Source organism: Lynx canadensis, chromosome C1 (assembly GCF_007474595.2).
Source record: "Lynx canadensis isolate LIC74 chromosome C1, mLynCan4.pri.v2, whole genome shotgun sequence".
Classification (NCBI taxonomy): domain Eukaryota; kingdom Metazoa; phylum Chordata; class Mammalia; order Carnivora; family Felidae; genus Lynx; species Lynx canadensis.
In genome coordinates this window covers 162,227,322-162,250,455 of record NC_044310.1, presented here as the reverse complement: position 1 = coordinate 162,250,455, position 23,134 = coordinate 162,227,322, and the positions used below count along the sequence as shown (strand labels likewise).

General features: G+C 42.1%; 1 protein-coding gene across 1 annotated transcript in view; it reads left to right on the top strand.

Annotated features, from left to right (window-relative positions):
• CIR1 (corepressor interacting with RBPJ, CIR1) overlaps positions 1-15,635 on the top strand; it is a 44,246-nt gene extending 28,611 nt beyond the window's left edge. The window contains exons 8-10 of the mRNA XM_030324828.2: positions 11,937-12,043; positions 13,149-13,234; positions 14,576-15,635. Coding sequence (XP_030180688.1) covers positions 11,937-12,043; positions 13,149-13,234; positions 14,576-15,320 — 938 coding nt within the window. The 3' untranslated portion in view covers positions 15,321-15,635. The remainder of the gene's footprint in view (positions 1-11,936; positions 12,044-13,148; positions 13,235-14,575) is intronic.
• Positions 15,636-23,134: the final 7,499 nt, after the last annotated feature.

The window sequence follows — 23,134 nt, the reverse complement described above, 5'->3', positions numbered from 1 at the left end:
TGGTTTTTTAAGAGAAGTATGATGTAATTTTATCTTTGTTCCTAAGTAGGTAAGAGTTTTTTGCCCTCTGACATCTTTCAAGTTTTTCTCTTTGTCTTTGATTTTCTGCAGTTTGAGTATGATATGCCTAAGTGTAGTTTTTTTGGTATTTATCATGCTTGGTGATCTCTGAGCTTCCTGAATGTGTGGTTTGTTGTCTGTCATTAGTCTTGGGAGCTCTCATCCATTGTTACTTCAAATATTTCTTCTGTTCTTTTCTCTCCTCCCTTCTCCTTCTGGTATTCCTGTTGTGCATATGTTGCACCTTTTGTAATTGTCCCACGGTTTTTGTTTTTGTTTTTGTTTTTAATGTTTATTAATTTTTGAAAGAGAGAGAGAGAGAGAGTGAACAGGGGAGGAGCAGAGAGATAGGGAGACAGAATCAGAAGCAGGCTCCAGGCTCTGAGCTGTCAGCACAGAGCCTGACGTGGGGCTCGAACTCACAAGCCACGAGATCATGACCTGAGCTGAAGTCAGACGCTGAACCAACTGAGCCACCCAGGCACCGCCACCCCCCCACACACACAGTTTTTTAATATTCTGGTTTTGTTTTTTTCATTTTCTTTGCCTTTGCTTTCTGTTTGGGAAGTTCCTATTGACTTATCTTAAAGCTCACTGATGTCCATGTCGAGTCTGCTGATGAGCTCATCAAAGGCATTCTTCATTTCTGTTAGTGTTTTTTTTTTATTTTTAGCATTTCCTTTAATTGAGTCCAGTGTGAAGCTTGAACTCATGACCCCGAGATCAAGACTACTCCAACTTGGAGCGCCTGGGTAGCTCAGTCGGTGGAGCATCCGACTTCGGCTCAGGTCATGATCTCGCACTCCATGAGTTCGGGACCCGCATCGGGCTGTGTACTCAGAGCCTGGAGCCTGCTTCAAATTCTGGGTCTCCCTCTCTCTCTGCCCCTCCCCCACTCATGCTCTGTCTCTCTCTCTCTCTCTCTCTCTCTCAAAAATATTAAAAAAAAATTTTTTTTTAATAAAAAAAAAAGACTACTCCAACCAACTGAGCCAGTCAGGTGCCCCTAAGCCTCATTCTTTTAGTTAGCATGTGTGCCCCTGAGCTGTAACCTTCACAGGTGCTTCTCAGCTTTTTTTCTCCACTTCCGCCCCCCCCCCCCCCGCCTTTTTCCCCATGTAGGTTAGGTTTTGGTAAAATAGTTTCCCTTGAGGGTAAGCATATGATCAGGACAACAAATGCTGTGGACATATTTCAGACTGGTTATTTTTCCCTTCTTACTGTTGGAAGGTAAATACAAGGAGATTGTTCTTTGATAGTTCTTTGATAGTGAGAAGTGTAGCGGCTTCAGGAAGTAAAACTCATGAAAGTGTGGGGGCCCTATGAAGGTTGGGCCCCCAGGAGTTTTTAGTTCTCAAGCTAGTCCTTGCGTAGTCTCCAACAACAGTATATTACCCTTTTAAGGATTCCTAGTAGTTCCTGACTCCATTGGTGGTTTCTGGTCCTGTTAAACGGTGATTGTCTGTACCGCTTGTCTCTCCTGTTTTGGGGATAATGTCCTACCCTGTGATCTCAATTCTTTAATACTGCTAAGAAGGTTGGTTGATTTTCAGTTTTGTCAGCTTTTTGTTGTTGTAAGGATGGGAGGACTTTCAATCTTTTTCTATATTGGATGAAAATCCAAAAGTTGTAAAAACAACATAAAAGTGAATAAACGTTGAGTCCACATTTGTTAACATTAGTGTCATATTGTACGAATTACTTAGTACAATTTTGGTGTTTCAGGCTTAAGTTGCTATATATTTAAAGTTACTTTGCCATTTTTTGGGGCGCCTGGGTGGCGCAGTCGGTTAAGCGTCCGACTTCAGCCAGGTCACGATCTCGCGGTGCGTGAGTTCGAGCCCCGCGTCAGGCTCTGGGCTGATGGCTCAGAGCCTGGAGCCTGTTTCCCATTCTGTGTTTCCCTCTCTCTCTGCCCCTCCCCCGTTCATGCTCTGTCTCTCTCTGTCCCAAAAATAAATAAACATTGAAAAAAAAATTTAAAAAAAATAAAGTTACTTTGCCATTTTTTAACTTAGATACAATTTTTTAAATGTTTACAACGGACCCCATAAATATGCAAATTTCACATTTTTAATAAAAGTAAATTTCAAATTCAAATTCAAATAGTTTTGACACAGACAGAATTTCTGTTTTCTTTGTAACACGTAAGTCTGAGAACCAGCCACACCACAAATGGCTAACATGACGTTAACGTTTCCTGTGTCTCTATCCACTCTTGTGTATGCCATAGCCTTTCGTGTGTAACAATATGAAAATGAAGAAATAGCTTAAATTGGGGCGCCTGGGTGGCTCAGTCGGTTAAGCATCCGACTTTGGCCCAGGTCATGATCTCACGGTTCGTGAGTTCGAGCCCCGCATCAGGCTCTGTGCTGACAGCTTGGAGCCTGCTTCCGATTCTATGTCTCCTTCTCTCTCTCTGCACCTCCCCAGCTCGTGCTCGCACTCTGTCTCTGTCAAAAATAAACTTAAAAAAAAAATTTTTTTTTAATAGCTTAAATTGAGGAAAGCATCATTTTACACTTATTGCAAAGGTTTGCCTATGAACACTCTTCCTTACCTAACTTGATTTAGTTTCCTTGAAGAATGTCACATTCAGCGGTCACTCTGATGGAAGTTTCCTGCAGCACAGCTTCCACGTGCTACTTCTCCGTCTTTTAATCAGCCTGCTATGTTGACAACATTTTGTTGCTTGAGGACATGTATGGGAAATGTAACAAAATAATGGTCTGATCACAAGCTTCGCTAGAAAGACATCTAGTAGCATGCTAGAGGGACTTCCCATAGAAAGAAAGATGATAAACTCAGTTGCCCATCTGGCAAATCTCCCTGAATCTATTATGGAGTTCCCTTAACAACTCCTTGGAAGAAGTTGAATCCTACCAGCACAGCTACTGGGATAGACCTACATCTGATGGCACAATTTTTGTTTAATTTTCTAGCATAATTCTGGAGAAAAAGTATTTTCTGCAGAAAAAGTATTTGTGTTACCGGATTCTCATTAAAGCTAACCTCCTGGGGACGCTTGGCTGACTCAGTCAGTAGAACATGCAACTCTTGATCTCAGGTTCATGACTTTGAGCCCCATGTTGGGTATGGAGCCTATTTAAAAAAAAGAAAAAAAAAAGCTAAACTCCTAAAATAGGCAGATATTAAAACTAATAAATAAAGGATTGACCTCAAAGAAGTGATGCATCATCTCTTTCCTTTGTCTAGTTTATCAGTCAGGGACTAGGTTTTTTGTGTTTGTTTGTTTTTAATGCAGGTGGAAGCTAAGTAGCTGAAAAGAAGTGTTGACCTTTTAAAGAGCTATAATTCAGTAAAACTTGTCAAGTTATGGTGCTCCAAATGTCAAAGTGGTACTCTTGATTAATACTTTAAATTTTGGCTATTTTAAGTGGTTACCAATGGTTACATCATTTCTAACTATTTATAAGCACTATTATAATTCAGTGCTTAAATTTGTTGTTACAGTGGCTAGGCCTTGAAATTCCACTGTCATTAGCAAATTAAATGTAATCCTGTTCTGTCAGTAAATTACTCTGCTCTGTGTTAAAGTCATGTGTGGGGTAGTGGGGGCTACACTTCTCCATAATCTCCAAGGGGTATTATGATTCTCAGATCACAGTCATAACTCCCTTTTACATGATTCTTCCTATTAACATCGTTCCATCTACTTAAAGTCTGCCAGCTTCAAGTAAAGGAAATGAATTAATGATTACCTGGAAAAGGAAAATGAATGAAATATAGTCCACTTAGTAAATATTAATTCTACGCAAATCAAACTTAATGAAGTTAACAACCTTCATTGTGTTACGCTCACTTACAATGCCCCACTTTTTACCTTTTCCTAAATCGTATGAGAGTTTGAAAATCAAATTCAGCTTCTTACTCTTTCCTGGAAAATACGAGCTTTTCTGAATTAGGGACTGTATCTTCTTTATCTTTGTGTCCCTAATGCCTTGCACCGTGTACATGCTTAGTAAATAATACTTCAGAAATAGTAGTTTAGTGAGTGACTGAATGAAAAGGTTTTGCTAACTATATAAACATCACTGTTTATCATCTTCTCTGAATATATCTTATAACATAGGTTTACAATTCATATTTTTCCTATTCTTTGATATGAACTGATTTTCCAAAAAAGATTAGAAGCTTGAAAGCAAAAACTAAGTTCTCCATTCTCTAAAATGCTAACAGAATAAAATAATAAGCTCTCAGTAATACATACTGATTTAAAAAAAAATTTTTTTTAACGTTTATTTATTTTTGAGACAGAGAGAGACAGAGCATGAACGGGGGAGGGTCAGATAGAGGGAGACACAGAATCCAAAACAGGCTCCAGGCTCTGAGCTGTCAGCACAGAGCCCGACGCGGGGCTCGAACTCACGGACCGCGAGATCATGACCTGAGCCGAAGTCGGCCGCTTAACCGACTGAGCCACCCAGGCGCCCCTACATACTGATTTTTAAATCACTTTCTAAGTTATATATTAGGGAGGAATAAGCTGAAATTCCTTATGCCAGGTTCCCTCCATAGTTAGAAGGAGATGTAATACAGAAATGTGGTGAGCGTCTAGCATAGTCGTTGAGTAATTATTGTTGACTGATTTAAAATATCATGTGTAACTATTTTATAAAGTAAAATGTACTGGTCAGGCTGCCTGGGTGGCTTAATGGGTTGAGCCTCCAACTCTTGACTTCGGCTCAGGTCATGAACTTGCAGCTGGTGTGTTCAGACCCCACGTCGGGCTCTGTGTTGACAGTGCAGAGCCTGCTTGGGATTCTCTCTCTCTCTTCCTCTCTCTTTGCCCTTCCCCCCCTCTCTTTCTCTCTCTCTCTCTCTCTCTCTCTCTCAAAATAAATAAATACAGTTAAAAAAAAAAGTACAATACACTGGTCGTATACAGTTTGACAAATACGTACACCCCTGTAACCAATGTCTCTGACAAGCAAGATTCAGAGCTTGAATATTACCATAACCTAGAACATATCCTTCTGTCCCTACTGGTCAGCCTCCTCCACCCACAACCGCTGTTCTATTTTCTAACCTCGCACGTTAGTTTTGCCTGTTCATGAACTTCGTGTAAGTAGAATCATACGGTATGTATTTTTTGTGTCTGACTTCTTTGACTCAGCATAATGTTTCTGAGGTTCATAGATGAATAATGTTTAAGAGCTGTCATATTCTCTCAGGAGCAATCATGTTCTTTGTTTTTTGTTGTTGTTTTTGAGAGAAAGGGAGAGAGTGGGGAAGGGGCAGGGGAGAGAGAGGGAGGGAGAGAGATAGAGACACACAGAGAAAATCTTAAGCAGACTCCACGCTCAGTGTGGAGCCTGATGAGAGGCTCCATCCCACATCCCTGGGATTGTGACCTGAGCTGAAATCAAGAGTCGGGTACTCAACCAACTGAGCCACCCAGGCACCCCCAGGAGAGCATTCATATTCTTAACTAAAACGTAGTGCTAACTTCTACTACCTCATGTTCATCACAACACAAATGACTTTTCTCAGTCCCCTATGGACTGTGAATTCACTTTATCACTGCAAGTATCATCACTAAAATATTTGCATATAAATTAAGTTGAAGATAGAAGTTTGAAGATACAATCAAATGTAAGTCATATATTTGTAACTCTATTGATTCTGTAAGGGAAAGTTTTTTATTTTTAATAGTGTTCTTTACTAGCATACAATAAGGGCAGTTTTATCTTTCCTTGTTTTTATGTATTTTCCAGACACATAGATTAAAATGAAATGCTTCATTTTTCCTTTACATTGTATGTTTTAATAGAGATCAAATTACCTGTCTTCAGTATGAACTTGAGATAAGGGCAATAAGAAACACTTTTGTTTCCAGCCTCCACTAAGCTGCACTGGCAGTGTTTCAGGAAAATTCCCAGTATGGAGCAGTTTTATTACAATTCGGTACAATTGGTTCTTGCATAACCTTTGGAAAATCATACGTAAAACATTCTCATCTATATAAATAAAAATCACCCACACACTTTATTAATAGCTTTGTTCACTTTTTCCCTGGGACTTGTGCTGCATGTTCCCACTGTGCCCCCTTTTTCAGTCTTTTTTAAAGATAACTTTCTATACGCTTTCTTAAAGGCAAAAAGGTTAGGTAATATTAGGAATCATATGTATACAATTCTTGATGATTCCCACTAGACACAGATCTCCCCGTTGTGTTCTATAACCAGTGTCTCTGTGTGGCCTTTTTACCCTTAGTAACAGGGAGTGGCTTTTTTACTACATTCAGTCGATTTAATTTCAAGGAAGAAAGACAGAAAAAAAGGGTGTAGTCCCATGGAAATAAGAATCATAACATATTTAATTTGTGATCATATTTGGGAGTTTATTTTAAAATGCACATTTTTCAGGTTCTGCCCCCTCCACTATTACTACATAGCGACAGCAAAACATTCTAGGTTGAAGTCTCAGCCTTTTGTCCTCAGTCTAGTTCACTGGCCAGAAATCAGTGTGTTTTCAAGTGTCATTTTTCTCAAGTCCAAACGTAAGAAGACTTGCTATGTAATCCTCCTAAGTATATGGTATAACATGCCAGAATAACTTAATAATAAGCCTGTAGATCTAACTACCAACTTACAGGAAATACAAAGACTAGAAGAACATATTAAATGACATCACTATCCAGAATGTGGGATACTCTGCAGAACAAATAACCCAGTTTCTTCAGCAAACGAATAGCGGGTGGGGGTAGTGAAATTTTTTTAGATGAAAACAGACTTAAGGTATGTGTCACTTATACCTCAGTTTCTAAAGAGGGAAAAGAGGGGCTCCTGGCTGGCTCAGTTGGTAGAGCATGTAACTTTCAGTCTCAGAGTTGTGAGTTCAAGTCCCACATTGGGCATGGAGCCTATCTAAAACTAATTACTTAAAATAAAAAGAGAGAGAGGGGCTCTCAGGTGGCTCAGTTGGTTAAGCATCCGACTCTTGATTTTGTCTCCGTTCATGATCTCACGGTTCGTGAGTTGGAGCCCCACATCAGGCTCTGCGCTGACAGTGTGGAGCCTGCTTGGGATTTTTTCTTTCTCTTTCTGCCCCTCCCCCCACTCGCACTTTCTCTCTCAAAATAAATAAATAAGCCTTAAAAAAGATAGCGAGATTTAAGAGAGATATGAACTAATCTGGACAAACCAACTGTGAAAAGATACTGTTGGGACAATCTGAATGTTGACTGGATATCCGATGATGTTTTAAAACTGTCAGCATGGACAGGTGTAATAAAGGTGTTAGGGTTTTATTTTTAAGAAATACTCCTTGTTGGGGCGCCTGGGTGGCGCAGTCGGTTAAGCGTCCGACTTCAGCCAGGTCACGATCTCGCGGTCCGTGAGTTCGAGCCCCGCGTCGGGCTCTGGGCTGATGGCTCAGAGCCTGGAGCCTGTTTCCGATTCTGTGTCTCCCTCTCTCTCTGCCCCTCCCCCGTTCATGCTCTGTCTCTCTCTGTCCCAAAAATAAATAAACGTTGAAAAAAAAATTAAAAAAAAAAAAGAAATACTCCTTGTTTGTTAGTGATTAAATACCAAAGTGATATCTGAGATTTCATCTCTATCAAAATCTACATCTGTCAAATACTCTGTCAATAACTCTATCAAAAAAGAAACACAGGAAGTTGGAGGTCATAAAGAATGGCAAAATATCATTGTTGAAGCTAAGGAGTACATTAGGTTCATTACATTATACTCTAGGTTTGAAATTTTTTACCGTATAAGGTTAAATGAAAATCCACAATGAAAAGGGAAAAATTGATCACTTAAAAAAATTTTTTTACGTTTGTTTATTGTGAGAGAGGATTTGAGCAAGTGCAGGGGAGGGGCAGAGATAGCGGAAAAGAGAGAATCCCAAGCAGGCCCTGCACTGTGAGCACAAAGCCCAACGTGGCTCAATCTCATAAACCGTGAGTGCTCACCACTTTAATAGCAAACAAAACTATATTCATTTTAGGAATAGCAGACACTTGCAGCAAACAGTACATCCCATAAGGTATTGTGTTAAATTTGGGGGGAGAAGGAAAAGGCATTTCTCATGCAGCCTTCCCTAACCTGCAGGTCAGTGCCCTCCCTTCTCCTGCTGAATACCATGAAATTGTAGAGGGTAATGTTTCATTTCAAAAGGAATGAGGAACCTGGAAAGGAAGATACATCTGTTCTTGGGAAGAGCAGATTGACCTCGTGCTAGCAGTGAGACACAAGTGTGTCTGCCTTCGACATTCAGCTTCCTGCTGAGCTGTTTGTGGGCGTCAGCTGGGACTGCTGTCTAACGGTGAAGTTGGTGATGGAGCCTTTCTCATAGCCAGGACTTTTTAGTGTCCTCCCATAAAACATGCATTTTACTACACAACATTTCTTACCTCCCGTTACTTTTGCTGAGTTTATAAAAATGAATGCTCTTAGGGGCGCCTGGGTGGCTCAGTCGGTTGAGCGTCCGACTTCAGCTCAGGTCACGATCTCATGGACCGTGAGTTCGAGCCCCGCGTCGGGCTCTGGGCTGATGGCTCAGAGCCTGGAGCCTGCTTCCAGTTCTGTGTCTCCCTCTCTCTCTGCCCCTCCCCCGTTCATGCTCTGTCTCTCTCTGTCTCAAAAATAAAATAAACGTTAAAAAAAAAAAATGAATGCTCTTAATGAATAGATTAGCCCCTGTCCAAACATAATTTTGTACAACCTAATTTGCCTTCTGGGATTTTTTTCCCCCCTGAGACACTGACCCCACGGTATTTTTCTAGTAGAAAATAGTCTAGGTCTAATCAGGACATGAAACTGAATACCGTAGTCACAGTCAGTATTCTGATGCTTACCTGTATCACAGCAGAGAAAGTTTGCAAAATGTAAAACAGTTTTCATCAGTGGACCTGCTTTTCAAAGTTGGAACATTGGTTTTCATACTCTGGAGGCTTGACGCAGCCTGAGTGAAGTGATCTAGAAAGGAGTCCTCACAAATCTACATTTTAAAACAAATGTCCTCTTCCTGAATTCTCTAGAGTTATTCAACCATAGCAAATTTAAGAGCAAACCAAACATTCCTGGGCCCCGATTCCAGTTGTAGTTTAAACTGTTAAGGCACAGACACCAGAGAGCAAGGTGGTAAAAAAGGAGGACTTGCCCTTTCTGTAGCCTTGGGTGTCCGCGCCAAACTTCCACCAGTGCTGTTGGGATAGAGCGCCCGAGGTTCGCAAAGTCCGTGGTCCCTAGAAGCCACTACGAGGAGGGCCCACGGACCAATTTGCCATTTTCAGTGGAAAACAAGTGGTGGTTACTAATTATGATGACCCTGTACTTTGGATCTGGATTTGCTGCACCTTTTTTTATAGTAGGACACCAACTGCTTACAAAATAAGGACGTTTTAATTAATCCATTACACAGATGTGAAAAGGAGTATTTTAAGAGATGCAGTCTCTTTGACAAATGGATCAAACTCTTGAATTCAGCATAATATGTTTGTAAATAAACTTATGGTGTGAATCTTTAATGCCTCTTCTCTGAAACATGGAATGTAAAAAATAATAATCATTAGGCACTATACATGAGAATAGTCATTTTGCATTGAAATATATTGTAAAATCTTTTTTCAACATATCTATATAATCTGGGATATCAACTAAACATTGAGTTCTCAGAGAGCTGGAGTCATTTCTATCAATTTAACTCTTCATAGCCACTGTCACAATAATGGGAAAGTATAAAGATACCTTGCTAAATATACCTTAATTGAACCTGACTTGTCACATCTTCTAACCCGGAACTTTTGACGATAGAAAAAGGTTTAAGTATAAGAATATATGAATAAGACTGGATTTTGAAAAATACTCTAAAAGCATTTATTAAATCATGAAGACTATATAATAAAATAATCATAAACATTTTTATAGCTACTGGCAAAAATAATAATTGTTACTATTTATTGAATACTGTTTGTCGGGTGGTTCCCTAAGTATTTACAGTCTTTAGTGTGGAAGTGTATGCCAAGCATATGTACTACCCAGAGTTCGCTTGAGGATTTGGAAAAATATAGACGCTACAAGAGTAATGTTTGTCTCACAATCTGTCAGACAGGCTAAAGAGAGATCATTTTCTTGGAGTAGTTGGAAGCACTGTAATGAAAATATAAAAAGCGTGTTTTTTAAAACTTCCTGAGAGCACCCGTGTTTTGATGAAATTAGTAACCTCTCATCATAATGGCCAAACCCTTCGGCCCCTTACCGAAGTAGCTTTTATCCTAATCCTTAGCATGTTTGCTTTCTGAATTCATTTGACATCTTAAAAAATTGTTAACAAGGAAATGGAGCTTTGACGCTTCAGAAAACATATTTTCTACTTTATAAAATCGTGTTCTACTTTCAGTTGTTCTTGGTAATGTGAATAGAATGGTGTAAAGCCTGTAGAGCCCGGTAACAAATAGTAACCTACCTAACTTTTTACCACAGATGCTATTGACAAGTGAGCGGATTTGAATTTTATTGTTTTTTGTCTTCCATGCTAACGTATAGGTGAACGTGCAGATAACTGGTAAAAGACCACAACAAAGCAGTGAAAAGAAAAATAGCTGAAATATTTAATCAATGAACTAGAGAATCCATTTCTGAAGTTTCTCTGTCCCCCACCCTCCCTTATGAATTGCTTGTTAGCAGGAACTGTCTTTATTCTTCCTTATATTCTGGATAGATCGCCCAGTTAGTTCATTTAAGAAAGTATAAAGGATTCTGGGGCGCCTGGGTGGATCAGTTGAGCGTCAACTCTTGATTTCGGCTCAGGTTATGATCCCGGTGTTGTGAGACTGAACCTCACGTTGAGCTCTGTGCTGAGTGTGGAACCTGCTTGGGATTCTCTCTCTCCCTCTGCCCTTCTGCCCCATTCACGTGCACTCTCTCTCTCTCAAAAAAAAAAAAAAAAAAGAAAAGAAAAAAGTAAATTGATGATTTAGGCCAGAAACTTTAAATAGCTTCTATGAAAAGTTGTTATTTGCTACTGCAGGGAAAACAAAATGAAACTGAAATATACGAAAGAATGAGGAAAGGGTCTCTCCTTCCATATGGTAAATCTAATAATGTTTGAGGGAAGGACACCAACGTTTTCTTAAAAAAATTACTTTTTAATTGTATCTGTCTTTAGTCCATACCTATTTTTAGTATATAAACAAAAAGGAGTTTGCTTTTCAAATTGGGATTTTGCAAAAGTAGAAACAGCAGCTTGTGAAAAATGTAACATATAGACATCTATCGCCAGCCTAAAACTGCTTGTCACCAACCCCAAACTTATAACTAGAAATTTCAAACTCTGAGCATATATATCTATATATGGAAGATTAATTAGTGCTTTGTAGTTATCTGTAGCATGTGTGTATGTACGTGTGTGCATGTGTGTGTGTGGTGATAATTAGCAAACCATATGGCAGTGTATTCAGTATTGATATTTGATAAATGAGGATGAGGAATTTTGAATTAGAAACTAGAATAATAAATTGCTCATGTACCTTTAAAAGTATCTTTTTTAAATTGAATTCTTACTGAGAGAATAACTATGAAAGTTTAATTGCAGTTTTTTACCATTTTCCTTTGATTTTGTACTAAAAACTGCCAAGCAGATAACATCTAAACGTATCTTTTCAGTGTGACAAAGTTACATAAGAAGAGAATCCCCTAGCACGTAAAGAAAAATGCAATTATTTTCTATTCTGAATCTCCAGACTGCTGTTTTAGAAAATCATATCTGATTATTTGCTCAGCAGAAGATTATTGAGTTGATTTAGCTGTGATTTTACTTAACAAAGCTTCAACTGCATTCCTACTGTGGAGTCCAAAAAAGGTAGAGAGATATAAATGATACATTCAAACTGCGATTTTTGTGAACAGGGCCATCGATGCACCCCTCGGAGCTAATAGCGGAGATGAGAAACAGTGGGTTTGCACTGAAACGAAATGTACTGGGGAGAAACTTGACCGCAAATGATCCATCACAGGTAATGATCTTTTTATCGGTAAGCTGAAAATGTCTATAAATCTAAATGTGATTGCTTGTGAATTGCTACTTATTGTTTTCCAATATGCATATATCCATAGGAAAGCAAGATAGAGCAAAGAAGATGCCTAAAATGTACTTGGATTTTGATTCTTTATTATTTTAACCTAAATGAGAAATTGTTTTTAAACCTATATTTTTAATAAATGAAAGTGCTCCTCTAGGTTTATGTGGTTAAAGTCTCTAACTGAACTGGTGGTAAGGTTATTTTTTACTTCCTGCTAACTTACATTAAATAGAACCAATAGGAAGAAATGTATAGAAGCAAACTCCTAAAATTATAGAAAATATTTTAAACTTAATTTATTGAACTGTACATAGATCCAGAAAATGGTTGCGTTTGAAGGGTTGTGGATATTTTAATGCAAAGTATTTTATTTAAGGAGGAAAGTGGAACCCAGAGAAGTTAAGTGATTGCCCTTGTGGCTCATGTGGCTGTCTAGAGATAAAACTGACACTAAAACCCACACTCCCATTGGCATAATCTTGTGGTACTCTGAAAAGTGGCAGATTACTTTGCAAACACTGCTAGGGACTGTTCATAGAACCTGTATCATCCTATATTTGTTCTGTTTGGTATATTGGTGTGTATTTGATAATCATATATTTGATAATGTACTGTTGAATTTATAAATGCTAACATTATGGATGTTTTGACCTTCCTATGAAGTTCATGATCGTCTTGGTTTTAACATTCCATTAAATTAAAAATAAAATAGTTTCAACTCTTATGTGTTTAAATTCAAACTCAAGAGATAGAGAGCAGAAACCATGTTATAAACGTTTTATTTGTGTTTCTCTATCTTCCGCTTTCTGATAAAGTTTGTTAATGCTGACCAAGCAGTTATCTTAACCTCTTGATGTATTATGATCCTCCTTGACAGGAGATTATAAGAAAATTTTTAATCCCCCCCTCCACTTCTCAATCCAGAATGTCATACTCATCTCTAGTATGGGTTTGACAGAATTTCTTTATGCTTTCTTTCCCGTCTGATAACTAATTTGTCTTGCAGTCTAGCAATTTAATGATGTCTTTGTTGACTCAGGAATATGTTGCAAGTGAGGGTGAAGAAGATCCGGAAGTCGAATTTTTAAAATCACTAACAACCAAACAAAAACAGAAACTTCTCAGGTAATTAAACAGTGTGTATTTAATGGATTCAACTATTTTTTTCTTATATTTCGTCCTGTGCATCCTATTTACTGATTTATTCCTCAGCTATAGTAATACAATTTTGTCTTTCTTTCAGTAACATGAAAATGAGCGTAAGATTATATACTCAGAATATACCACAAAATCATTGTACTTTCCAGAACATTTAGTTTGGAAGTAGATTTATTTGTAGGTTTTACTTTTTGTACTAGATTTGTATATATCTTTGCATACAGTTCTTACAAAGTATTATGGTCATGTATTACTATTTTTGTGATTTTTTTATGAGGAATGCTGAAAAATGTTTAAATATGAATCTTAGTTAAACAGACTACCTCTGGATTAAAGAATCCAAGAAATGTCTGCTGAGTCCAATAGAGGGAGCTCATGATGTTTCAGTTTGTGGAGTTTTGAGAATGGCTGGACAGAACCCAGTGAAGACATTTTTATTTTAGAGTAACTCAAGCACCAGAACAAGTTACTCTTCTGAGAATGTGAAGTACTCTTCAGAAATTCAGAATGCCTTAATAGAATTGTCCTAAACAGTTGTTGAAAACAAGTATGTGATTATTTTATATAAGAAGAAAGGAATCCAAAAAATGTAAAGTGTATTCTTTTTTAGAATTCCTGGAAAATATGCCCTTCAATTTTGATAACGCAATGTTGATTAATTATTTCCATACTTTAATATAGTACAACATTGGGGCGCCTGGGTGGCTCAATCGGTTAAGTGTCTGACTTCGGCTAAAGTCATGATCTTGTGGTTTGTGGGTTCGAGCCCGGCATCAGGCTCTGTGCTGACAGCTCGGAGCCTGGAGCCTGCTTCAGATTCTGTGTCTCCTTCTGTCTCTCTGCCCCTCCCCTGCTCACAGTCTCTCTCCCTCTCAAAAATAAACATGAAAAAAACCCTTTTTTTTTAAATTGTACAACATATAATTAATTTTTCATCTGATTATAGCTATATATTTAAATTTACATTAGCATGTAGCTAATGTTTTATAAAGCTTTCTTGAGGTCAGGATGTCCATTTATTTAGAGTGCTATATAATTTCAAAATCTGAATCAGTAAGAATTTTTTTTAATAGTCATTGCTATTGAGGAAAGAATAGTGAGATAATTGGCTTAATGCATTTAATTTTATGTGTGACTTGAATAATTTAAAAGGAAGAAAATTATTTGTCATTTAATAAAGTATACATTTATATTTGAGTCCCACTTTAAATAGTACCTAGGAAAATATATTGTCTATTTAAAATTTTATATTTGTCATCAAGAGAACTATTTTTACATAGTATGTTATTACGATTTTCCCAATAATAGGAAATTGGATCGACTTGAGAAGAAAAAAAAGAAAAAGAAAAAAGACAGAAAAAAGAAAAAGCTTCAGAAGAGCAGAAGTAAACACAGAAAACATAAAAATAAATCCCCCTCCTCCTCCTCTTCCTCCTCCTCCTCCTCCTCCTCCTCCTCCTCCAGTGAGACTTCAGAAAGCAGCAGTGAGAGTGACAGCAAAGAAAGAAAAATACAAAAGAAGAAAAGAAAGAAAAATAAGTGTTCGGGGAATAGCAACAGTGATTCTGAAGAGAAGGACAAGTCTAAGAAGAGAAAACTTTATGAAGAACTTTCTAGCAGTCACCATAACAAGGACAAAGCCAAGGAAAAGCCTAGGTTTTTAAAACAAGAGAGTTCTAGAGAGAATAGCAAATGGAGCCATGCTGATTCTGACAGAAAGTCCCGAAGCCATAACCAGAGCCCAGAGAAGAGAAGATCTGCAAGAAACGAGAGGAGCAGCAGGAGTCAGAGCAGGGACGAGAGGGGTAGGAGAAGCCGGAGCAGAAGTCACGGTAGTTACCAGCAAAGAGAAATAAGAAAACGGCCACAGCGAAGTCCCAGTGAAGAGCAGGATGGAAGAAATGGCCGCAGAAGCCACGGCACAGATGTCTACAGAGGAGGAAAACCGCACAGGGAGAACCCAGGAGATAAGCGTGCCGGAGTGACGCAAAGAGAACGAAGCAGGAGTAGAGAGAATAAAGAGAGACTGTATGTGACAATTACCTGGGAATAAAAATATCTCTGCTCACTTATTAAATACCTGTGGCAAGGGCTAAATTACATACTATTGTCTTTCTAATAAAAAAGCTTTGTTTTAATTTTCCATCCCTGAAAACTGGCATATCAAATACAAAAACTACATGAGTCCTATAGGAGTGAACTTTGCAAATATTTGTAAGTAATCTCTTTTGGGGCTGTAAAAATATTTTCTGTGGAGAAATGTCTCTTGTGCCCTCTACTACATAAAAACCCCTATAACTTTGTGGCATTTTCTTTTTTCTGAAACATCATTAAAAGAATGGCAATACACTGAATGGGTACAATTTAATTTTCGTTACTTTTTTCTTTCTGTTCAAATTTTTACTTTTAAGATTTGAATTTACTTGAACCAAAGTATAATCATTGTTGAAATGCTCTAGTATGAATTCAGTAGTGGACGTGATCACTATTTCCTTGAGACATTTAAACTCCCTTCAGGTGTTCTGTTCTACCGATTTATGCTTGGATGACACCCTAGTTTTCTCTGTTGCCAGAACAGATTACCTCACACTTCAAACAACATAGATGCATTGTACAGTTCTGGAGGTCAGAAGTCTGAACTGTGTCTCCCTGGGCTAAAATCAAGGTGTTGGCAGGATTGATTCCTTCTGTAGGCTCTAGAAGAAAATCCGTTCGCTTGCTTATCTCCAGTTTCTGGAGCACAGCTGCATTCCTTGGCCCCTGGCCCCTCCTTCCATCTTCGGAGCTGACAAGGGTGAAGTGAAGTCCTCACATGTCATCCCTTTGCCACGTACATCCCTCTCCCACCTTTGAGGACCCTGGTGATTAGATTGGGCCCACCAGAGAAACTCCCTACTTTAAACTGATTAGCAACCTTCATTCTGTCTGCAACCTTAATTCCCCTTTGCCACATAACCTAACATGTTCATAGTTCCAGGGATGGGAACATGTACATCTTTAAGGGGCCATTCTTCTGCCTACCACTTACGGCCTTTCTATGACTGGCATACAGCTAAGTATTAAAGACTTCACTTCTAAAGGCTACAGCATTTATGTAATGTCATTAATGGACTATTGTAAACTACTAAATAGTTTACATGAGTATAGGTATTAATAGTTTTTCATGAGTATAGGTATATAAGGCATATTTAAATGTAGCTGCATATTTTCCCTTGTGTTTCAAAGGATATGATAAACTATAGAAAACATTACTTGGTACAAATTGCAAGTAACCTGCAATTCCAAAAAACATGTACTACAGCATCGCGGACAAGGTATTTCTGTTACCAAGGTTCCGCATTTGAAAAGACATGGGTCATTTAATACAATGCAAGGGTTGGTTGGTTTGCGTGGTTCTGAGGGTTGACGGTCATGATTTCATAAATTCCATAAGTCTGTTTGAAAGGAGTTAAAAACCACTGCATTTAGTCTGATATATAAGCCTTTGTCATGCATATACACATATACAGGTGTCCTTTGGTTTAGAAGAAACTAAAGGCGTAAAGCAACCCTTTGATTATTTAGATTTTTAAGAGAATTGGAGGTAAGGGCAGAACTTGAATTCCTTTTACACTATTCTTTAATAACTTAGCGCACCTCAAAGATCCCTTTCCTTCATTAAAAAAAAAAAGCATGCATTTGAAATTGATAAAGACTGCTAATTTACACCTTGAGTTCATCAGTGTTGCACTGATTATTTTCTATCTTATGCCTTTTTAGACTTTATAATTTTTATAATGTCAAAACCTATGCAACACTTAACTGTCTCAAAGGGTTTCTGAACCAATACAGTGTTTATGAAGAGAAATGTTGAAATGCATCCTGTAATTAAAAGTGAATTAAAGAAATACATTGTCATTTCTTACACTTCTTTCATTTGACTTTCACAAGAGCGTGATCCACTTTTAACTTCATAAGTGGCCATGAAAAAAAAAAAGTGGCCACGAGAAATTTTTTTTTCATCTCTGGTTTAATTATCCTTCATTGTTAAGACTGAGAAACTATCACATACTACCAATAGCCCCAGTACTCTTACCCATCTAATGTTACAAAAAGTTCCTGTGTGATTATGGAGGATGTTGGTTTGCTACTTGACCTTCAGCTTTGGTCACCCAAGGGTGCTAGACAGCCCACAAGGGGCTAGCATTCCAACTTTGCAAAAGGCAGAAACCGAAGGAAGGGATTTTCACGTACAATCCTCACATGGTAGCTTTAAAGAGGCTCCCTTGCTCTGCGTACTTATAATGATAAGGGTTTAAGGAATTGAAAGTGATTTTTTAAACTAAAAAATGTTACTACATCTAATTCTACTTTTGCTTTTGAAATACAAGGTAGAAAACAGAGATAAACACCATAATAAAAAGGCCATCTAGTTGTAGGTGTGGAGACTCCCCTCAGTACTGAGAGCCAAGGAAGAGTCCGCCCCATTTAAGAAATCTATGATCCAAGAACCCAAACAAGCCCTCCACAGTGACATATTTTAGAAAACCACAAGAAAAGTGTGGTTATATTGGTCATTCTCAGCCTTCCTAGAGAAGTTCTTGTAAAGAAATCTGGGTATGCCTAGTGACATTTGTCCATGGGCCTCAGACTGCACTTGAGGAACACGGGAGCAAGCTCTGGGGCACCCTCACTTCCCCCCGCCCCTTTCCCTAGCCTAACATTTAACATAATTTAACACGATAGCAAATTAATTCCTGTAGGAGGTGCTGTCGATTTACAAATGGCCAGGAAAGCTCGGGTTACTAGGTTAGGACGCATTTGTTTATCTGGATGTCTGTGTGGTGAGTTGGCCCTAATTTCACTTAATAAATGTGCCAAAATGGGCAGAGGTTGCTGCAGCGTGGTGGCAGGTCTGCTTACCTTGCAGTGTGGAGTAGAAATCTTGTTTTGAGTCCTACGGTTTTAAGCTGAAGAAAGCTTTTTATCGGTAAGGCTTGGAGAGACCGCTCTTGCTGTTCTTCCACGAGACTGCTTGCTGATAGGGAAGCAGATCAGGCCATGCTGCTGGGAGCCCGCGTTTCCCAGGTTTAATTACCGAGCATTTCATCTGCTTTACATCGAAGCTCAAAGATTTCAGAATCCACCTGAGCCATTTCACTCCCCTCCTTACCTAACGGCCACTGGGCCAAATGGCTGGCTGAAGTCGCTGGGGGACGCAGCTCAGTAAGGCCGCCTCCCCTCCCCGCCCTCCCCCAGCCTGTGCTTAAGATCAGGGAGAAAGCTACATTCTAGCAGCAGCAGCTGAAGGATCTTCAGCAAGCTTTTTTTAGAAAACCTTGGTAGTTGCCACTCCTTAAAGGCACGCAGGCCTTGGGAGCGGGTTTTTTTTTTTTTGGGGGGGGGGGGGGAAGGCTGGTTTTGATCAAAAAGAAATGCTCTTTAAAAGTTGTGAGAGACAAATAAGACCGAGGGAACTCTAAGGTCAGGGAGTGCGAAGGATGGCAACTGAGAGTTCTCCTGCCGTGGCTCCTAAAACCCGGCTCCTGCTGACAGAAAAGGAAGCTGAGAATGACTCTTCTTCATCACCTCCCGCCTTTCTCCTCCCTTCACGCCACACTTAGCATCCCTCCGAACGTAACAGTAAGAAAGACAGCGAGGTGCGGGATGAAAGTCAGGAGCTGCTTATAATGAGAAGGAACCCACACTCCGGCCCAAACTGCCAATGAGCCGCCTTCCCCCCCACTCGTAGACTCGGAAACCCCCCAGTCCCGTCGGCTCCAAGGCCTCCCCGAGCGGGTGGAGAAGGGGAGGTCCGGGGCCTCGGGTGTTGACCAGTGCAGACTTCGCCCTAAAGCCAAAGGAAGCCGGAAGGGGGACGGAGTGAGTCCTGGGCTGGGGTTGCCCTGCCCATCCCAGAGGCGACCACCCCAGCGTACTGTGCTTGGTGATTTCCTTCTAGACATGCATCTGGCAACCTTCTGATCGCATCTCAAGCCCAACTGTAAGGCGCAGAATTAGGGGGCACGTGTCTCCTTCCTGGAAGATGGGCCTCCCGCGTCAAGAGGCCGCTGGACTCCTCACCCACTAAGTATAACGGGAAGGGGTCCGGGTTAGCCCGCAGCACCGGTCCCCGCCCCCCTCCCCCGCCTGTGGCCCTAACCTGCCCAGAAGAAATTCCCGGGCCACTCTGCCAGGCTGCCGGCCGAGGGAGCTGTGCCCTGGGGACCGGCCGCTGGGACCGCCGCGCGCCCTCGCCCGCCAGTTCCCGCCTAACCTCGCTCGGCCTCCGGCGCGTGTCTCCTGCGAAGATCGGAGGGTGAACTCGCCTTCGGTGGTTGGGAAAGCGAGTGCCTTTCTCTCGTCGCTCGGCTCCACAGGTGAAGAGGGCGCTTTAGCACCCCGACGCTAATCTCTCGCTCCTGGGGCAAAATGGAAATATCACCTCCAGCCGGCAGCCTGCAAGCAGAAAACGGACTGGGGCAAGACACCCTATCACTTTGCATTTCTTTTATATATGAGCCACCCAGAAACGGTTAGGTGTTTGCAAAACATTGCAAAAATCCCCTATATGAATTTCCAAAGGAAGACAGTGCAGGGATCTTAGAAAATCTAAAAACTGAGGTGCTTTTCTTTCCTGGGTCGCAGAGAACAGGCCCTGGAGGAATGTGTCCCCACGGACCTTCTGAAACCTTCCCCTTAACAGGAGTTGCAAACACACTGTATATATTTATATCAATAACATATAGGGTAGGCATGTCTGTATGTATTTACCTCATACATATTTCTATAAACTCCAGCGTCTAGAAAGGGTGGGGGTAAATAACACTGAACGGTTAAAATTATGGAGAAGGGATAATAACTGATTACTAATTTGAAAGTAAATAAACAGGTGACTTTTTCAGATCAAATTCCTCCTTGGATCGTTACAATAAATATCTCTGAAGGAAGCTCTCTATTTATGTTGTCATTGATTAATTCTTCACTACCTCATTTGATTTCGATTTAGAACGATTTGATTCTAATTTAATTAGCATGTAATTTGGATGTACATAATTACTGTAATTATGACATTCAGGTAAGGCAGCTTTAGGCTGAAAGGCAATTTCAAATTTTCTAGCAACCTACTTTGTACTGGGAAATGGACAAGGACTTTGCGCCCTGCTATCCAAGTAGTAATTAGCACATCTTTGAAATAGGCAGTGCGGCGGGGTTTGTATTAAAACAGCAAATACAAACCCAGCCGAGTTACTCGCTGCAAAGGTGGCTGCGAGTCTCCGGAAACGCGTTGCGTTTCCCCGGCTGGAGATCGGGGAGCCCGGAGCCCCAGTGCCTCGGCCGACTCTCGCTGTTGCGGGCGAAGGCGCTTTTGCCGCCCTGGGCGCGGAATTTGGAGGTGTAGCTTTTAAGATTAAAATACAATAAAGGCTCAGGGGAAGGGGTGGGCAAGAAAGGAGGGGAAGAAGCCACCGCACGACGTCTGAAGATGAGGGGTGGGGTAGTGGACTGGGAAGAGGAGGGAAAGGGGCGGCGGGGGGAGGGCGATGCACAGACTGGAGAGAAAATTGGTCAACGCCCCCAACTGTTATCCGATTTTAGATTTGGGTTTCAAAGGGGAAAGGTGGGGACAAAAGGGGTCAGTTTCCGCCGGCAGGGAGTGCAGACCCTTCGGGAGGGGTTGGGGCGAGGGGTTTCGGGGCTTCTGGCTGCTTTCGGGGGCCCTGCGCCCCTCCTCCAGGCCCTGGGCTGCTCAGCAGCCCCCAGCACCGGACTCGGAAGGGACAGTCGCCTGGAGGCGGCGGCAAGACTAAAGGATGCTTCGGCCATCCCCAGTCTGGCTGGTGAAAGCTACGGAGTCCTTCGCGTTCCTCCCCTTCAAAGGGGAATCTGGGGACCTGGGACGGTCTGGTAGCCTGCTTTAATCAGCTTGGTTCCGATCGGTCCTGGATAGTCCCCGTGGGCCTCGCCGACCGGGCCGTTGAGCCAAGGGCTCGGGGGACTGAGCCCACGGCTGCGTGCCCATCCCGGGGTCCACGTCGCCGCCGACAGCGCCCAGCGTGCTCAGCTCCGAGTTGTTGGAAGAACCTGAAGTTGCCTTGAAAGGCATGTTAAATGCGGCAATTCTAAGACTTGGGCCAAGCGGGGCGTTATTTTGTTTGTTTTGTTTGGGTATTTCGTTAGCACATTCCAGAAACGACCGCCTTCCTGGAAGCAGCAATACCGGCCATTGCTAAGTAGTGCCCCTCAAAAGCGAGGCTCGTTCCCCCTCCCCTGGTACACAAAAACTCGCTTTTCTTTGCTTGCTTCACTGGGTTGCTGCTGCTCGCGGCAAACGCCGGTCTCCCGGCGCTAATAGCGACAAGCCAGGCGGGCAGCGCGGCCTTCCCCGACCGGAGCTCTAGATGGCGCCAGCGAGCCGCACTCGCCAAGCTCCTCTTAAGGGAATCAAGAGCGACTGTCAAACATAAAAGCAAATCAGAGTTTTCAGTTTTTTTTAATGTGTTAAGAATGTTATTCCTTAAGAAAATTTGTAGCTAAATTATTCTCACTTAAAATAAACACTTAGTATACCAATTACACAAATGGGCGGGATTTATGTGAGATTTACTTCATCTGCATTTTTGTAGTGGGAGAGAGCCTTGGTGAATACAGATAATAGATGCAAATAAGATTAGAGTTAAAATAAATAAAGTTTCCATCTGAATAAAAAGAAATTCAATTTTACGCGACTTATAACGATTTGACGAAATGTCCAGACACGCCGTTCAGGTGCACAATAATCTCGCCAAAATAATGATGTGTCTCCTGGACGAAAGAAAATCTCTCTTTTCTTCTCTTTTTCTTTTTCCTCATCAGGTAGGCTCCAGTTCAGTCTACGGGGGCCCAAACAGACCCAGGAAAGGTAACCGCGGGGGGAGGGTGGGCTTGGGGGCTGGGTGGGCGCAGGGCTGGGGAAAACTTGTTCTCCGCTCCTCCACTGCGCAGGAAGCTACAGAACAGGAAACGCTGGGAGAAACCGGCTGAAACGAAATCGCATTTCCCCTCACCCGGGCCACGCGGGACTCAGAGACCCCGGCCGCGGCCCCAACAGCCCGGCCGCGGTCCCCGCCCGGGTCTGCGCCCGGACCCCTCCCTCGGCCTCGCGCTCCTCCCGGGCCCCGGGCCGGAGCATCCCATGCCGCCCGCCGGAACCCCGAGGTAGCCTTGGGGAGTCGCTGCCCCCTCTCAAGGGGAGACCGAGTTCGTCTCCCCGCTCGTGGGCTCTCCCCTCCCACGCACGCCCTCTCCAATTTGCTCGGCCTCAGCAGGTAGCCACCCGCTCAGGTCCGGGCTTCCCCGCGCCCCCAGGGGCCCCTGAGGCTGAGGGTGCGGAGGCTGGGAGGCCTGGGGTCTGTTTTCGCCTGTCGGTTTGGGCCAGGGAGCAGAGGCCCCGCTTCCTTCGGGTGCGGGTTCCGCGAGCTCTGGTCTCCCGGCTGGACTCTCGGGCCGGGCCACCGCCCGCCGTTCCCGGAGCCGCGGTGATGGACGTCCGCTGACCCTCGGGGCAGAGGCAGCGCGCAGAGGCCTTGATCACTGGGCTGCGGAGGGAGCCGCACGGGGAGCGGGACCTGCACGGCCAGACCCTTTGATCTGCCTTTATTATCCACGAGAAACAAAGCTGCCTGGGACAGACGCCCGGGCGCCCTCTTCCTCAGGAAAGCCCACCACACTCTCACCTCCGTGCCGCCGGCCCGCAGTCCCCAAACGCGCCCGGCACCCTCTCTCGGCCTTCTGCGCCGCGGCCCAAAGCCCCCGGAGCAAACGCACCCCTGCCAGCTTCTCCAGAAGACCGGGCCTGACCCAGAAGGCGCGCGGGGGGCTGGGCTGCGAGGTCCCGGTTATGAGCTG